The 18,164-nt window shown below is 43.4% G+C and overlaps 1 protein-coding gene across 6 annotated transcripts in view; it reads left to right on the top strand.

Annotated features, from left to right (window-relative positions):
* The window catches only part of LEUTX (leucine twenty homeobox), a 160,364-nt gene that overhangs the window by 130,397 nt on the left and 11,803 nt on the right, over positions 1 to 18,164 (top strand). For 2 of the 6 annotated variants that reach the window (XR_010116599.1, XM_063621222.1), the window contains 2 exons: positions 5,965 to 6,175; positions 8,152 to 9,372. The exons of 3 other annotated variants lie outside the window; for them this stretch is intronic. Coding sequence is in view for 2 of the 3 variants with exons in the window: in XM_063621222.1 (XP_063477292.1) it covers positions 5,965 to 6,148 (184 nt within the window). In the remaining variant the exon portion in view is untranslated. Of the gene's footprint in view, positions 1 to 5,964; positions 6,176 to 7,985; positions 8,116 to 8,151; positions 9,373 to 18,164 lie in introns of those variants that run through there. One more of the 6 variants, XM_063621221.1, reaches the window with a different exon arrangement.

Raw genomic sequence — 18,164 nt, 5'->3', positions numbered from 1 at the left:
CTGAGAGCTACAGCATTCTGTGTCTCCAAGTAACCTGGAAAGGCAGTCTAGGCTGTAAGGACTGCAACTCTTAGGCTAGTCCTAGTGCTGAACTAGGGCCAGAAATAGGGGACTTGGGGTGCACACGAAAACACCAGCTTGGGCAGCCAAGGGAGTACTGGCATCTCCTTCCCTAACTCCAAGCTGCACACAGCTCACAGCTCCAAAACAGACCCCTTTCTTTCACTTGAGGAAAGGAGAGGGAAGAGTGGGGAAGGCTTTGCCTTGCATCTAGGATATCAGCTCAGCCACAGCAGGATAGGGCACTTGGAGTCATGAGGCCCCCGTTCCAGGCCCTAGCTCCCAGATGGCATTTCTAGACACACCCTGCGCCAGAAGGAAACTTGCTGTCTTCAAGGAAAGGACCCATTCCTTGAGGCATTCATCACCTGCTAACTGAATATTTATTTATCACCTTGGACCCCGAATAACTGGCAGCGATACCCAGGTACTATGTTGAGGGCCTTGGGTGAGCCTCTGAGACCTGCGGCTTCAGCTGAGACTCAGCACATTCCCATCTGTGGTTGTTACGGGGCAAGGCTCCTGCTTGAGTAAAGCAGAGGGAAAAGTAAAGGGGACTTGGTCTTGCACCTTAGGTACCAGCATGGCCACAGGGAGTAGAGCACCAATCGGGGTCTTAGAGTCATTGACTCTAGGACTTGACTCTTGAACTGCAATTCTGAACCAGCCCTGTGCCAGAGGAGAGCCCACTGTCCTGGAGGGTGAGCCTCAGGCCAGGCAGCATTCACTACAAGCTGACCTAGGAGCTGTTGAGCCCTAAGAGAATATCAGAGGGAGTCTGGCAGTATTCCTTGTGGCCTGGAGTGGCAGTGGCTATGGGGTGACCACTGCCTTTGGAAAGAGCAGGGAAGAGTGGGAAGGACTATGTCTTGTGGTCTGAGTGCCAGCTCAGCCACAATACAATAGAACACCAGGTAGGCTTCTAAGATCTTTGACTCCAGTCCCTGACTCCTGGATGGCACTTCTGGACCCACCTAGGGCCTGGGAGACTTTGCCACCTGCTGATATTGAGCCCCAGGTTCTTGAGCAAGCCAGACAGTGGTTACAGAAAGCCTTTGGGGAGATCCAGTACTGTGCTGGCTTCAGGTCTGACCCAGAGCAGTCGTAGTGGTGGTGGCCACAATGGTGTTTGTGTCACCTTTTCCACAGCCCCAGGCAGCCCAGCACAGAGATACTCTGTGTGTTTGGTAGAAATTAAGGGACAAGAACAAGAGTCTCTGCCTCATAACTCAGAGAATTCTCCTGGATCTTGTCCAAGACCATCAATGCAGTACCTCTAAGAGTCTGCAAGAAGCATCATGTTACTGGACTTGGGGTATCCTCTAAAGCAGATACAGCTTAGATCACCACACCCAAGTTCTTTCAAATATCCAGAAAGCCTTCCCAAGAAGAATGGCTACAAATAAGCCCAGACAGTGAAGACTACAACAAATACCTAATCCTCCAGTGCCTAGACACTGAAGAACATCTATTAGCATCAACACCATCCAGGAAAACATGACCTCACCAGATGAACTAAATAAGGCACCAGGGACCAATCTTGGAGAAACAGAGGGATGTGACCTTTCAGGCAGAGAAAAATAGCTGTGTTGAGGAAACTCAAAGAAATTCAAGATAACACAAAGATGGAATTCAGAATGCTTTCAAATGTATTTAACAAAGAAATTGAAATAATTAAAAAGAAAGACATTTAAACTTCTCCACTGACATGTTTCCAGATTCAAGGTCTATAAACCACTTTTTTCAATGCTTGTCTGAAGCAGAAAGTTGATTTAAGGATATTAGCAAATAAAAATGTAGTGAGGCCAACAATCTTAAGACTGCTTCTCAAAAAATGGTGAAAAAATTTTCTTCAAATAGTGAACAAAAAATAAAAGCCTTTCCATTTGTGCAGTTGCTTCAATAAAACTGCAACTTCTCCATCAATTAAAACTTTTAATCCAGACAATAGAGAGAAGTCCATCTTTTCATCTCATTCTTCTGCTAGCTGTGGCTCCATTTCTTTGCTTCCTCTTGGGTGTTATTAATAAAATGCCAAAAAAAACAGCAGATGTTGGCATGGATGCAGAGAAAAGGGAATGCTTGTACACTGCTCATGGGAAGGTAGATTGGTTCTACCTCTATGAAAATCAGTATGTAGATATCTCAAGGGATTAAACATAGAGCTCCCCTTCGACCCAACAATCCCGCTACTGGGTACCTACCCAAAGGAAAAGAAACACCTGCACTCCTATGTTTATTTTTATTTATTTATTTTTTTTTTTTGAGATGGAATTTTGTTCTTGTCGCCCAGGCTGGAGTGTAATGGCGTGATCTCAGTTCACTGCAACCTCTGCTTCCCGGGTTCAAGCAATTCTCCTGCCTCAGCCTCCCGAGTAGAGTAGCTAGGATTACCGGTGCATGCCACCACATCCAGCTAATTTTTCTATTTTTAGTAGAGACAGTGTTTCGCCTTGTTGGCCCAATCGGTCTTGAACTCTTGACCTCAGATGATCCACCTGTCTAAGCCTCCCAAAGTACTAGGATTACAGGTGTGAGCCACAACTCCAGGCCTGCACTCCTATGTTTATTCCAGCACTATCCACAATAGAAAATTCATGGAACCAATCTAAGTGTACATTAACAGTTGATTGTATAAAGAAAATATACTACATATGGCCAGGCACAGGGGCTCACACCTGTAATCCCAGGACTTTGGGAGGATCATGAGCCGGGTGGATCACTTGAGGTCAAGAGTTCGAGACCAGCCTTGCCGACATGGTGAAACCCCGACTCTACAAAAAGTACAAAAATTAGCCAGGTGTGGTGGCACGCACCTGAAATCCCAGCTTCTCGGGAGGCTGAGGCAGGAGAACCACTTGAACTCAAGAGGCGGAGGTTGCAGTGAGCCAAGATCATGCCACTGTACTCCAGCCTGGGCAACAGAGTGAAACTCCATCTCAAAATAAAGAAAAGAAAAAGAAAAGAAAAGAAAATATGCTACATATACACTGTGGAATACTAGGTAGCCATAGAAAGAATAAAATCATATCCTTTACAGCAATGTGGATGAAGCTGAAGACTATTATCCTAAGAGAACTAACTCAGAAGCAAAAAAATCAAATTCTGCATGTTCTCACTTAAAATGAGAGGTAAACGATGGGTACACATGGACATAAAAAGTGGAAATAATAAACACTGGAGACTCCAAAAAAGGGCAGAGAGAGGAGGGAGTGAGGATTGAAAGATTACCTATTGAACACAGTGTTCAGCTTTTGAGTGACGGGTACACTAGAAGCCCAGTCCCTACCATTGTGCAATACCCCCATGTAACAAACATGCACAGGTACCCCCGAATCTAAAATTTTTGAAAAAAAGAATCTTGAGCATCTTTGTAAAGGATTTAAAGGATAAAATAAAGAACAGCCATGCAAGTTTTCATATAATAGATGAAAAAATTATATTGATTACTTAATATGAAAAAAATAAACTGCATAGTCTTACTTTCTTCTAATTTCTTCACTCAGTTCTCCTTAAACTGAGTCTGAAGTGGCCTTCTCTCCTTCCACCTCATAGAAATGATTCTGTTACAGTCATTAATGGCCTATGTATTGCTAAACACAATGGTCAGTTATCAGGTCTCATCTTACTTAACCTGCCAGTTGATTATTTCTTCCTGCTTGATAAACTTTCTTCACTTAGCCACCAGGACACTGAACTCTCTTGGTTTCTTCTTATCTCGCTGTTTGCTCCATCTCAATGTCCTTTACTGCTTCCTCCTTTTCTCTTGACTTCTTTATCATGGGTTAACCCAATGCTGTTTCCCTTCTCTTTTTCAGCTGTACTTACTCCTTTGGTGATCTCAGTCTCTCACGTTTTAAATATTATCTATCTATTACAAACTCCAAATTTATATCCCCAATCCAGACCTCTGTACCAAACTCTAAACTCATGTATTCAACTCCCTGCACTTGGACATACAACAGGCATCTCAAACTCAAGATTCCCAAAGCTGAGCTCCTGATATTCTTCCCCGTTGAACATGCTCCATCCACAGCTTTGCCAATCTTAATTTATGACTTCCTCACCCGCCCAGTGTCTTGGGCCAAAATCCCGGTAGTCATTCCCGATTCTTCTGTTTTTATCACATCCCACATCTAATTCACCAGGAAATACAGTTTGCTCTTCCTGTAAAACATATAAATATTCTGACCAATTCTACCAGCTCTACTTCCACAAATCTGATCTGAGTTACCATTGTCACTGGAGGATTACTGTCGTAGCCTTACAAATACTCTTTCTTCTTCTGTCCATGCCTATCCGTAGTCCATGCTGTACGCAGCAGCAAGGGGGATCCTTTTAACATATAAGCATGATCATATCTGCCCTCTGTCCATGCCTCCCATCTTTCACTCAGAGCCAAAGTCCTTAACAATGGTCCAAAAGTTTCTCTGTGATCTATTTTTCCATATTCTCTTCAATTTCATCTCCTACCTCTTTCCCCCTCTACTCCAGACACAGTGGCCTCCTTGTTGCCCCTTAAAACTTCTATTGACACTTCCTCATAATGGTCCTTGTCAGTAGCTAATATCTCTGTCTGGAACCTTTTTCTCCAAGGTTCACTGACTGTTTCCCTGAGTCATTTGATAAAGTTGAAGGCAAATCCTACATCTCCCTCTGAGTGAGGAGGTCACCTGGGCACAAATCATTGAACACATGTAACAGTGAAACAGCAAAGGAACTACCAAAACAAACTCCACTTTTTTTTAAGAGGCTTTTACCCACTCATGCACGTAAGTTAAGATAACTGTAAAGCACTGAGATAAAACACAAAAGCAACCATGTAGTTTTTTAAATGAATGGTGCAATTAAAGGGGAGATATGGAAACAACTAACTGTGTTTTCCTAAAGATTTACAGGAGCATTGTGACTTGACCAAGGACAAAGAAGTTCCCAATCTTCTCAGAGCCTCGCCGGTACCCAGATGTCTGCAGTCCTCAGTCACCTCTTGATCCCAACCCCTGAGCATAGTTTCCTCATATCGCCCTCCCATAAGAACCCTCCAGCCAGCCTAAGAAACTTGAGATGGTTTTTGCAACCCAAGCCTGCCACCTCCTTGGGTTGCTTGTTCCCAATAGACCTGCTTCTCCTCCCACCAACTCTGGTCTCTTGAGTTTGGCTTTTGAGTGGCATGCAACTGAACCTGGATTTGGTTACCACATACTGGCCTATAGTGCAAAAGAGAATGTGTATATGTTTGTCAGTGAGAATGGCTGGATTTGCATAATTTTCTGTTTTTATGTATTTTTATCTAAGTTTGGAATTAGTTGTGTATACAATGTGTGTCTGTGCCCCTGAGTGTGTGTGTCTGGATTCAGATTAATATCTCCTTGTCAGGGGCATGCCTGTGTCTCTTAGCTGCAAGAGGAAACCATGCTCTGTGTCCTGATTCTACCCCGGCATCGATGCAGGAAACAAAGCCTTGGCTTTCACCTACTGATGCATCCATCTCTCCCACATCTCAACCCCTACTGACTGACTGTTTCCCTGACTGTGGGTCATATGATGAAGACCATGACAAATCCTATGTCCCCCTCTAAGGGAGTAGACCACAGTTTGTGTGTAATGGAGGGTGAAGGGAAAGGGGGAAGTATTAGCATGTTTCGGGGACCCATATTAGAGACAACTCAGACTTCTCCAGTCACCAAAAGGAGCAGAGGTGGCTGATGTAAGAGCCTGAGATACGCTCCAGGCAGGATTTCCTTTCCACATGTGTGTGCCTGTGTGTGTTGGGGTGGGGGCACACTAAGAAAGGTAGGTAGATGTTTGAGACAGAGAGAGCAAGCAGGACTGTGTTTGCTCTCAGGAGGTTACATTTCCTGTAGTAATGGCTTTATGGAGAAAGTCGTTATCCTGTCTCTGCAGAAAGAATCCAGAATTCCAGGTGGATTTCTATGAATATCCCAAGGAAGACGCCATCATCACATTCCACTTCCCAGTGTACACGAACAATGTCGTAGTGATGAACAGCATCCAGAAAGGGTCATGGAATGAGAAAAACATTGCTTTCTCTGGCTCCATTGTGACAGGGAAGTCATTTGAGCTGTGAGTTTTGGTGCTGGACGATCAGTACCAGGTAAGTGGGCCCGAAGGGGTAAGGGCCGTGGACCTCAGTGGCTGGGGTGGGGCTGCTGTGGAGGAACTAAGTCCAACTGTGATCTGATCTCAGTAGAAAAATTGGATTCCATATCCTACCATGCCCTTTGCTGCACACAAGCCCCAGCCACAAAAGCTGACCTCTGGTTCTGGTGCTCTCCTTGTCTTCTCCATAAAACATGCTCATTCTTGCAGACGGAGCTGAAACATCAAAACTCTGAACCTTATTGGTCACTGTCTCTTTCTCATTGAGAAAACACAGATCACAGACACATTCCCCACTGCAGTCCTTCATCCCTGGGGGTGGAGGACATGTCTCCTGTGCATGGCAGAGGTCTTGACCCTGAGGAAAATATTGAACACAACTTTTTAAGCACTACAGTGTGTGCTGTGCAAGTAGAGATTCAGAGGTGAATCCAACACATCTCCCGTCCTCAAGGACAGTCAGGAATGTTGAGGGAAAATTACAAGCTCACTGTCATCAGGGTAGACCAGGGATGAGCAGCTCTGGAAGCAAAGAAGTGGGACAATGGAGGATGATTTACTGCAGCCAAGGCTTGGCCAGTTTTCCTGGAGAAGGAGATATTTGAGCTGTTTTGTTTTGAGGGAGAATAGAAATTTTACAGGCAATGAGAGGAAAGGCATTTGAGGAAAGGGAAGGTGGAGGTCTGAATATTCTGAGCTCACAAACAGTACATCTCTTTCCCCAGGTGTTTGTGAATGGGAAGTCCACCTATATGTTTCCCCACTCCTTTTCACCACAGTCTGTGAAAATGGTGCAGGTGAAGGGAGATACTTTCCTGACTTTAGTGGATATGTTGTGAGGGGCAGAGAATCTCGCAATAAAAAGATCCACCTCATTACACTCTTTTATAATGTGCATGATCACAGCATCTCCCAGAAGTTGCCAGGGTGTCTTCCAATCCCCACACTTAAGCTAATGATAGTAAAATCTTCCTAGTATTAACCAGGACTTGGCTGGTGCTAATAGGAAAGATCCCAAGGGAAGATTTGGCACATGTGGAAATACATTCTGGGTAGGGTGTACAGAGTCTGGCTTGGGAAAGGTGCAGGTGGTTAAAATGTCAATGGTTGCCCCTGAAATAGAGACAGAGTCAAAGCATCTTAGGATATTATGCAGAAGATGGAAGGGTGTTGGGCTATGGAAGGAAGAAATATGGCTTTGGGCATGTGAGTCTCTTTTGAGTTGTTTGTTCATTCAACACATATTTATTGGCCCCTTACTGTCACATACCTCTATGTATGCCAGACATTCCCATATGACTGGTGTAAGAAGCTGACAGGACCAGGAAATGATACTATTGGCAAAAGGAACTTGATATTGATGAGTTAGGGATGAAGTTGTTCCTAGAGGGGCTCCTGAACTCAGGAGTTAAGTGTCAGACGGTCAGGCAGACATGCCCTGAACCCTGATGCATGGCTTTCTGGAGGTCTATCTCCCCTCCCTCCACTCAGGACCATTCAGGGCACACCCAAAAGCTTTCAGGGGTCACAAAGAGTGATCCAGGAGACTGGGCTCAGACCCTTCCAGACCTCTCTAGCCTGAGGTCCTCTGGAGACATACAGAAAAACCAAAACCTGTAGACCTAATTATCCTCCAAGTTTCTGTGGTCCCTGAGTTTCCACAAACTCCCAGATACTTCATGTAAAAAGAATGGCTGCTTTCGTCATCTTTGGGCCCTCAGAGTGTTCTTCCATGATTTTCCTCAGAAAGTTTTGTTTATTTTTTTGTGTGTTTTTGGTTATTGTTTGTTTGTTTTGTGTTTTAGAGACAAGCTCTTTCTCTGTCACCCAGGCTGGCTTGCAGCAGTGTGATCACAGCTCACTGAAGCCTCGAACCCCAGGGCTAAAGTGATCCTCCTGCCTCAACCTCCTTAATAGCAGGTACTACAGGCACATGTCACCATGCCCAGCTAATTTTTTTTATCTTTGTAGAGACAGAGTCTTGCTGTGTTGCCCAGGCTGGAATGCGCTGGCAGGATCATACCTCACTGCAGACTCAACCTTCTGGACTCAAGCAATCCTCCTACCTCAGCCCTTGAAAGTGCTGGTATTACAGGAGTGAGCCGCTATGTCTGGCTCCCCAAGAAGTTTTGACATTGCTTATGTGTCTATCTATTACCACAATAATAACCAGGAAAAGATGCTGAATCAAAACAAACAAAAATAGTTCAGGTTCTGGAGCGAGCCTGGTTCAAACCTCTGCTCTCTTAATTCTTAGCTCTGTGACCTTGTGCAAGTTTCTTAAACTCTCTATACCTCAGTTTCCTTTTTTGAAAAATGAGGACAGTTTTATCTACCTCATAAAGTTGTTGTGAGCATCAAGTGAATCAATACATTTTTTTAAAAGATGCTGAATCACCAAGGAAATGTAAATCAAAACCACAGTGGGATATTACCTCACATCTGTTAGCATGGCTATTTTCAAAAGAACAAAGGATAACAAGTGTGGGCAATGAGGTGAAGAAATTGGAGGCCTTGTGCACTGTGGGTAGGAATGCGAAATGGTGCAGCCACTGTAGAAAACAGTATGGAACTTCTGCAAAGAATTACAAATATAACTACCATATGACCCAGGAATCCCACTCCAGGGTATAAGGCAAAGAAGTTGAAATCGGGATTTTAAAAAGATATTAGCATCCCATTGTTCATTGCAGCACTATTCACAACAGCCAAGATATGGAAACAACCTAAATGACTATAAACAGATGATTCAATAAAGAAAATGTGGCGTATACACACAATGGAAAATTATTCAGCCTTTAGAAAGAAGGGTATCCTGCAATATGCAACCACATGGCTGAACCTTAAAGACTAATGTTTGCTAAGCAAATAAGCCAGTCACAGGACAAATACTACAGGATTCCATTTACATGAGGTGATTGAAATAGTCAAAATTAGAGAAGCAGAGAGTAAAATGGTGGTTACCGGGGGTGGGGAGGAGGGGTAAATGGGATATTGCTAACCAGCGGACATAAAGTTTCACTTACACAAGATGACTAAGTTCTAGAAATTGTCTGTACAACACTGTGCCAATAGTTAACAACACTGTACTGCAAACATAAAAATGTGTTAAGAGGGTAGATGTCATGTAAAGCATTTTTACCACAGTAAAGTAAAATTTTATTAAAGAATACATGCAAATTAGTACAAACACTATGGAGAACAGTTTGGTGATTCCTCAAAAAACTAAAAATGGAAATCCAGCAATCCCACTGCTGGGTATATATCCAAAAGAAAGGAAATCAGTATGTTGAAGAGATATCTGCACTCCCATGTCTATTGCAGCACTGTTCACATTAGCCAAGATTTGGAAGCAACCTCAGTGTCCAGCAACAGATGAATGGATAAAGAAAATGTGGTACTTATACACAAGGGAGTACTATTCAGCCATAAAAAAGAATGAGATCCCGCAATTTGTAACAACATAAATGGAAGTGAAGGTCATTATGCTAAGTGAAATAAGCCAGGCATGGAAAGACAACCATCACATGTTGTCACTTGTTTGTGAGATGTAAAAATCAAAAACAACTGAACTCATGAAAACAGTGAGTACAAGGATGGTCACCAGAGGCTGGGAAGGATAGTAGAGGGCTGGGGATGAGAGATGCAGATGGTTAATGGGTACAAAAAATAGTTCGAATGAATGAATAATGCCTAGTGTTTGATAACACAAGGTGGCTACAGTCAATAACTATACATTTAAAAATAACTAAAAGAGGCCAGGCACGGTGGCTTACGTCTGTAATCCCAGTATTTTGGAAGGCCAAGGTGGGTGGATCACTTGAGGCCAGGAGTTGGAGACTAACCTGGCCAGCATGGTGAAACCCTGTATCTACCAAAAAATACAAAAATTTCACCGGGTGTGGTGGCACATGTCTGTAGTCCCAGCTACCCAGAGAGGCTGAGGTACAAGAATCCCTTGGATCTGGGAGGCAGAGGTTGCAGTGAGCCAAGATTGTGCCACTGCACTCCAGCCTGGGCAACATAGCAAGACTCTGTCAAAAAAAAAAAAAAAACCTAAACTAAAAGAGTATAATTGGATTGTTCATAACAGAAAGCATAAATGTTTGAGGAGATGGAAACCCAAATTTCTATGATGCAATTATTATGCATTGCATGCCTGGATCAAAACATCTGATGAACCTCATAAATATATACACCTACAATGTTCCCATATAAATAAAATTAAAAATTAAAAACAATGCAAAAAAAAGCGTGTGCTATTCTATTAGTCCTGGCATACTGGCTTTGACAGACACATCCATCTTTTTCTCACTGGTAGTGTCAATCACCTACTTTTATGAACCATTCTTAAATCAATTTGAGAGAACATCCACATTAAATTGTACATCCAAGGAGTCAATACCAGTTTCAAAGGAGATAGAAATAGACCAGATTTTTCTTTCTTTCTTTCTTTAATTAATTAATTTATTTATTTTGAGATGGAGTCTCATTCTGTTGCCCAGGCTGGGGTGCAGTGGCACAATCTCGGCTCGCTGTAACCTCTGCCTCCCAGGTTCAAGCGATTCTCCTGTCTCAGCCTCCCGAGTATCTGGGACTACAATCATGTGCCACTACGCCTGACTAATTTTTGTATCTTTAGTAGAGAGAAGTTTTCACCATGTTGGTCGAACTGATCTTGAACTCCTGACCTCAAGTGATCCACCTGCCTCCGCCTCCCGAAATGCTGGGATTACAGGTGTGAACCACCACACCCAGCCAGTAGACCAGATTTTTAAAACATTCACATGGTAAAAAAGAGAGAGCAAGAAAGAGAGAGACCAGGATTTATGTTTATTCAATGTGAGGGAGAGAATGTCAAAGATTACTCCCATTCATGAACAACTAAGTGGAGAGGGTTTCCATAAATTGGTACAGGGAAAAATGGAGGAGAACCTGATTTGGAGTAATAGTGACAGGTGTCCAGAAGAAATGTGAGTGGTGATGTTAAGGCAGAAATTACATGTTAATATGTCTGGGGCTCCAGTAGAAAAGGTTGAGGTCTATGGTAGAGATAAACTTCGCATATTCAGCACATATCTTAAACATGTGCAGACTTGATATGGCCTAAAGGAGACTAACACAGATGTGGAAACATGGGGAACCCAAGACCGAGCCCTTCGAAAGGCTGATCCTTAAGAATTGAATAGAATAAGGCTCTAGGAATGAGAAATTCCCTTCCCCACCCCCTGCCCCACCACAACATCAAATAACAACCATACTTGGAACCCGCAGAATCAGTGTTGGGACAGCAGCATGACAAGGATGCAATGATATTTACAGCAGGGAACATCTGGGAATACAGAAAGGGCCTTGCAAAGCAGAACCCAAAAAATATATACCCTTAGAAGGTAAAAACCCCACCCTCAAGGCAACTGTTAAGATTGAGACAAAGAAATGGGATGGCACAGAATTGCTGAGCACCAGCAGAAAAGAGGAGAAAGAGCAATATCTTTTAAATTAAACATCAGTGTAGCAACTGAAAAAATAACTATTCCTCAAGAAAACTTATTCTCGTCTGATAGAAAATTGTCATAGGCTGGGCACGGTGGCTCACGCCCGTCATCCCAGCACTAAGTGATGGGATGACGGGCGTGAGCCAATGGGCCCCGCCAATTAGCATGTTTCAAAAGTATGCAATGTTATGTTACTGACGATAAGTCTGTGTCCCTTCCCAGTGAGGCACTTTATATAGGGCACAACCCACCACTCTATACATACAGGCTCAAAGCACTGGCCCAGGCTCTGCCTCACCTTACAGCTGACCCACGAGGGTTCATCTGACAACTTCCGGCTCCAGAGGGGTTGAAGAACAACAAATTGTTGATTGTCTACACACAGAGATTGTTGACGGCTGTTGTGATAACTCAGTTCTTGTCTTCTTAGTTTAAAAGAATTTAAACAAGATGCAGAAAAAAAGGAATTCTTTTGTGCTGTTGGTGGGAATGTAAATTAGTTCAACCATTGTGGAAGACAGTGAGGCGATTCCTCAAAGACTGAGAACCAGAAATACCATTTGACCCAGCAATGCCATTGCTGGGTATATACCCAAAAGAATATAAATTGTTCTTATTATAAAGATACATGCACATGTATGTTCACTGTGGCACTATTCACAATAGCAAAGACATGGAATCAACCCAAATGCCCATCAGTGATAGACTGGATAAAGAAAATGTGGTACATATACACCGTAGGATACTATGCCACCATAAAAAGGAACGAGATCATGTCCTTTGCAGGGACATGCATGGAGGTGGAAGCCGTTATCCTCAGCAAACTAATGCAGGAACAGAAAACAAAACACTGCATGTTCTCAGTTATAAGTGGGAGGCAAATGATGAGAACATATGGACACAGGGGAGGGAACAGCACACACTGGAACCTGTCAGGGGGGCAGGGGAAAGGAGAGCATCAGGAAGAATAGCTAACGAATGCTGGGCTTAATACTTGGGCAATGGGATTATCCATGCAGCAAACCACCATGGCACACATTTAACTATGTAGCAAACCTGCACTTCCTGCACATGCACCCCGGAACTTAAAATAAAAGTTGATTTAAGAAAAAAGAATTTAAACAAGAGACACACAGCAAAAGATATGCAGCACAGAGTAATCTATTGCAAAAGAATACTTTGAAAGTTAAGTGCAGAAGAGACAGTACACCCTAAGAGAGAGAGGTCGGGGTGGGTTGCTCATGAGGATGAGACAGCGTTGTGTTTTGCTGGAGAAACCTCATTTCTGGCAGACTTACATGATTATTCATAAGGTGGGAAAAGGTGTTACTAATAAGCATGTTCTGGGTGGTCCTCTGGGTGCACGTGCACAGTAGCTGTACATGCTTGTTCATGCATCATATGTCTCATTAGCATCTTAAATCTCCTCCCAGAGATGTGTTTTTTACTGTTATAATGAGCAACAGGTCTGCTTGAGGACAGATAAAATAAAATGCACCTTCTCTCTAGAAAGGAAATCCTCTACTGAAGAGAGCTTTGCTTGAATGAGCTCTATTACAATGTGAACGCTGAGGCTTACTGTGTTGATTGCATGGCCACCAAGGTTGCTGCATCCCAAGAACATGGCCACTTCCTTGACTACCTGTCTTGCCTTAAGATTATCACATGGATTTCCTCAAGCAAATAGTATTTATGGGACTAGGATGTGGACATCAGAAGACATCCAGGAAGTATTTGGAAAAAGTTTTCTCCTTGTTTCTACAGACACACCGATTGTGCTAGATGCCTTGGGGTCAATAAAGACCCATGTATCTCTTGGTCATCTGAGCAGAGTTAAATTAGGAAATCAGGACTAGCTTTTCAGGTAAAAGAAGTGGGTACTTACAGCTTGATTGGATTTCCCAGGTCCCCATTTAATTATTGTAATAAAAGCTCAGGCTCATTCACTCCCTCATTTAATGTCTCAGCTCATAAGATGAATATCTAAGGTATGGCAATGGTCTGCAATAAACAGAATGCTAGTGTCCCCCCAAATTTATATTGAAATTATAACCCCCCACCCAATGTCATCGCACTAAGAGGTAGGGTCTTAGGGTGGTGATTAGCTCATGAGGGTGGGATCCTCATGAATGAGATTAGTGCCCTTCTGAAAAGTACTCCACAGAGCTCTCTCGCCCTCTCTCTACCATGTGAGGATACAACAAGGAATCAGCAGCCTGCAACCTGGAAGAGGCCTTTCAGCAGAAGCCAGCCATGCTGGCACCCAGATCTCAGACCTCCAGCCTCCAGAACTGTGAGAAATAAATTTCTGTTGTTTATAAGACACTGAGTCTGTGGTATGATGTTGTAACAACCTGAATTGACAAAGACATAGTCTAAGTAAGAAATAATTATAAGACAACTTTATGTCTTGGAGAGGCATCACTGGACAGACAGTCTGTCTTATTAAGTATTAGGACACAGTTTCTTTTCCAAGGCTGGAAATGGATGGAGCCTGAAAATGTCTCTGATGCATCCTCTCCCACCGCTAGAGGGCAGCATTCTAAGAATCCATTTCCAAAGGACTGGAATTGAGTTTTTGGAGGTCAGAGACCCTTTTGGTAAACAAATAAATGCTGTGGACTCCTAATTTTTAGAGTATATTGTCATGTTTACAGGTTCTTCTATATTCAGAATTTTAAAATATCATTCTCACCAAGAATCGAAACTTACTGAAAAAGAAGGGAGTGAAAGAATTTCTGAGTCCGTGGGAAGCCTGGCCATGCACTGCAGTGTGATGAAAACTGGGACTCCAGGGGGCAAATGAGGGTAAATGCTGTTCCTAAAGCGGGGATCAATTAAAAGAGGTCAATCACTGCCTTAGGTGAAAGGTTGGTGAGTGTAGCCCATGAGATAATATATGTGCTTCTCTTTTGGGGTCTCAGCCTCCCAAAGTGCTGGGATTACAGGCATGAACCACCGCGCCCAGTCTCTTATGGATTTTTTTTAAATCAAGAATTCTCTGGAAAGAACATTTTCTTTTCCAGAAGGGGCCACGTATTCGCTATCTTGAGAAGAAGGCCGGTTATATTTGAGAAGAATCAGAATTTAATGTCAGATGCAACAATGAGGTTTCATGTTTAGCAAATCTGAGTCTGATTGTTGAACTATTACATGGACAACATAATGTCACAGTGGGAATCTAGTGAAAATTGGCTCAATATGTCTTCAGAAGCCACTAGGGGAAGCCAAACACTACGTAACCAAAAAAATCAAATTGGGGTTAGGAAAACAGAATTAGCTACCAAGGAAAATAATGTCCCACGTGTTCTCACCTTTTTCTTCTTAAATTGAAGTTTGAAGCATTTTGCGGCTCAACTCCTAACCGCAAAACAGAAGCACACATATTATCTCATGGGCTAAATTCACCAACCTTCCACCTAAGGTAGTGATCGTCCTCTTTTAATTACGCCCCCCTTCAGGAGCAGCGCTTACCCTCATTTACCCCCTGGAGTCCTAGTTTTCATTCCACTGCACTACATGGCCAGGCTTCCCACTGGCTCAGAAATTCTTTCACTCCCTTCTTTCTCAGTAAGTTCCAATTTCTGATGAGAATGATATTTTAAAATTCTGAATATAGAAGAACCCGTAAACATGAGAAAATGCCCTAAAAAATTAGGAGTCCATAGCATTTATTTGTTTACCAAAAGGGTCTGTGACCTCTAAAAACTCAATTCCAGCCCTTTGGAAACGGATTCCCAAAATGCTGCCCTCTAGCGGTGGAAGAGGATGCATCAGCGATATTTTGACCAGCCTGGCCAACAGGGCGAAACCTTTTTCTCTATCAAAAATGCAAAAATTAGTCCGGGCGCGGTGGCTCACGCCTGTAATCCTAGCACTTTGGGAGGCTGAGGCGGGTGGATCACGAGGTCAGGAGATCGAGACCAAGGTGAAACCCCGTCTCTACTAAAAATACAAAAAATTAGCCGGGAGCGGTGGCGGGCGTCTGTAGTCCCAGCTGCTCCGGGGGCTGAGACAGGAGAATGGCGTGAACCCGGGAGGCGGAGCTTGCAGTGAGCCGAGATCGCGCCACTGCACTCCAGCCTGGGTGACAGAGCGAGACTCCGTCTCAAAAAAAGAAAAAAAAAATGCAAAAATTAGCTGAGCGTGTTGGTGTGCACCTGTAATCCCAGCCATTCAGGAGGCTGAGGTAGGAGAGTCGCTTGAACCTAGAGGCGGAAATTTGCGGTGAGCGGAGATCACGCCACTCTGCACTCCAGCCTGCGGGACAGAGCGAGACTCCCCTTAAAAAAAAAAAAAAAAAAAAAAAAGGACGTGGAATGCATGTTTACAACAGCACAATTTGAAATTGCAAAGATACAGAACCAACCTATGCCTCCATTGACCAACGAGTGAGTAAAGATAATGTGGTATATATGCACCATCGAATACTACGCAGCCATAAAAAGGAATGAAATCATGTTGTTTTGCAGCAACTTGGATAGAGCTGGAGGCCATTATTCTAAGTGAAGTAACTCAGGAACGGAAAACCAAATATTGCATGTTCTCGCTTATAAGTAGGAGCTAAGCTATGGGTACACAAAGGCGTATACAGTGATATAATGGACTTTGGGGTCTCAGGGGGTGGGGAACTTGGGAGAGGGGTGAGGGATAAAAGACTACATATTGGGCTGGGGATGGTGGCTCACGCCTGCAATCCCAGCACTGGGAAGCCGAGGCAGGCAGGTCACCTGAGGTCAGCAGTTTGAGGCCAGCCTGGCTAACATGTGAAACCCCATCTCTACTTAAAAAAAATACAAAAATTAGCCAGGCGTGGTGGTGGGCGCCTGTAGTCCCAGCTACTCAGGAGACTGAGGCGGGAGAATCACTTGAACCCGGGAGGCAGAGATCGCAGTAAGCTGAGATCGCACCACTGCACTCCAGCCTGGGCAACAGAGTTAGACTCTGTCTCAAAAAAAAAAAAAAAAAAAAAAAGACTAAAAGACTACATTATTGGGTACAGCGTACACTGCTCGGGTGATGGGAGCACTAAAATCTCAGAATTCACCACTAAAGAACTCATCTATGTAACCAAAAACCACGTGTACCCCCAAAACTATTGAAATTTAGAAAACATTATAAAAATGAATAAAATAAAATACCAGTTAAGACATGTGATGTATGTACTCGTATGTACAGCAATAGCACATGCGCATCCAGGAGACCACCCGCAGCATGCTTAACCATAATACACCTTTCCACGCCCTCATGAATAATGGAAGACTCCCATAAAGGGAGTTTCCCAGTGCGAGTCTGGTGTGTCTCATTCTCAAGCTGCCGCCTCTGACCCAGCTTTCAGAGTGCACTTTCACTCTGCAATAAACTCCTTTGCTGACTTTTACTCTGCACTTGGCTCTCAAATTCTTTTGTGCGGTGAAGTCAAGAACCTGAACTGGCCAGCCAACAACAATAGCAGCATCAAGCTCCACAAGTTAAAGGGCTCAGACTCACATAATTGCTGCCACTTCAGGTGGCAGTCACAAGGTCTCAACTGTCACCTGCACTTCTGACCAACTGGCTATAAGTTGGGGAGTTCCCATGACCCTCTCCAAAGGTTGAATAATTTGCTAAAATGGTTGCAGAACTCAGAAAACACTTTACTTAGATTTGTTGGATTATCATAAAGGATACGGCTTAGGACAGCCAAATGAAAGAGATGTATAGAGCAAGAAATGGGGGGCTGGGTGGATGGTGCAGAACTCTCAGGCCCTGAGTGTGCCATGCTCCCAGCACCTTAAAGTGTTAGCCCACCTGGAAACTCACTGACAGGTTTTATTCCTTAGGCATAATTGATTAAATCACTGGTCATGGGTGATTAACTCAATCTACAGTCCCTCTTGCCTCCCTGGAGGTCGGGGTGGAGCTAAAAATTCCCACCCTCTAATCATGTCTTGATCTTTCCAATGACCAGCCCTCATCCTGAAGCTACCTAGGGGCGCCCAGCAGCCAGCCATCTCATTCGCATGCAAAAGACACTCCTTACTCCGGAGAATCCAAGGAGTTTGGAGCTGTGTGCCAGGAACCTGGACAAAGACCAAGTCTTTATTTTTGGTTTGGTCACAACAGGCAATATAGTCTTCTGGTTAACAGCCCAGGCTCTGGAGACACACTGCCTGGGTGCAATTCCATGTCATCTTCTGAAATGTGCCCTCGGCAAGTTATTTCTTAACATATTCATGCTAATTCCTCATCTGTAAAATGGGGATAATACCAACTACCTCTTAGTTATGTTATGAAATTACATAAGTTGATTTTTTATTCTTCAAAAAAGACCATTTACATGTCTTTCATTAATAAAATAAATTGAATGTCATTAATTGTTTTCTTGTCCAGATTAGAATTTCATATCTGAGCTTTATCCACCCTCTTCTCTCCATAATGCTGAATTTTACAACCTATACAACGGATATAACTACAGCTCCAGGAAATCCAGAAAAAGGGTGGGACTGC

Source organism: Symphalangus syndactylus, chromosome 17, assembly GCF_028878055.3.
Source record: "Symphalangus syndactylus isolate Jambi chromosome 17, NHGRI_mSymSyn1-v2.1_pri, whole genome shotgun sequence".
In the NCBI taxonomy this organism is placed as follows: domain Eukaryota; kingdom Metazoa; phylum Chordata; class Mammalia; order Primates; family Hylobatidae; genus Symphalangus; species Symphalangus syndactylus.
Note: the sequence above shows the minus strand (reverse complement) of the source record. Positions and strands in the feature narration are given on the sequence as shown.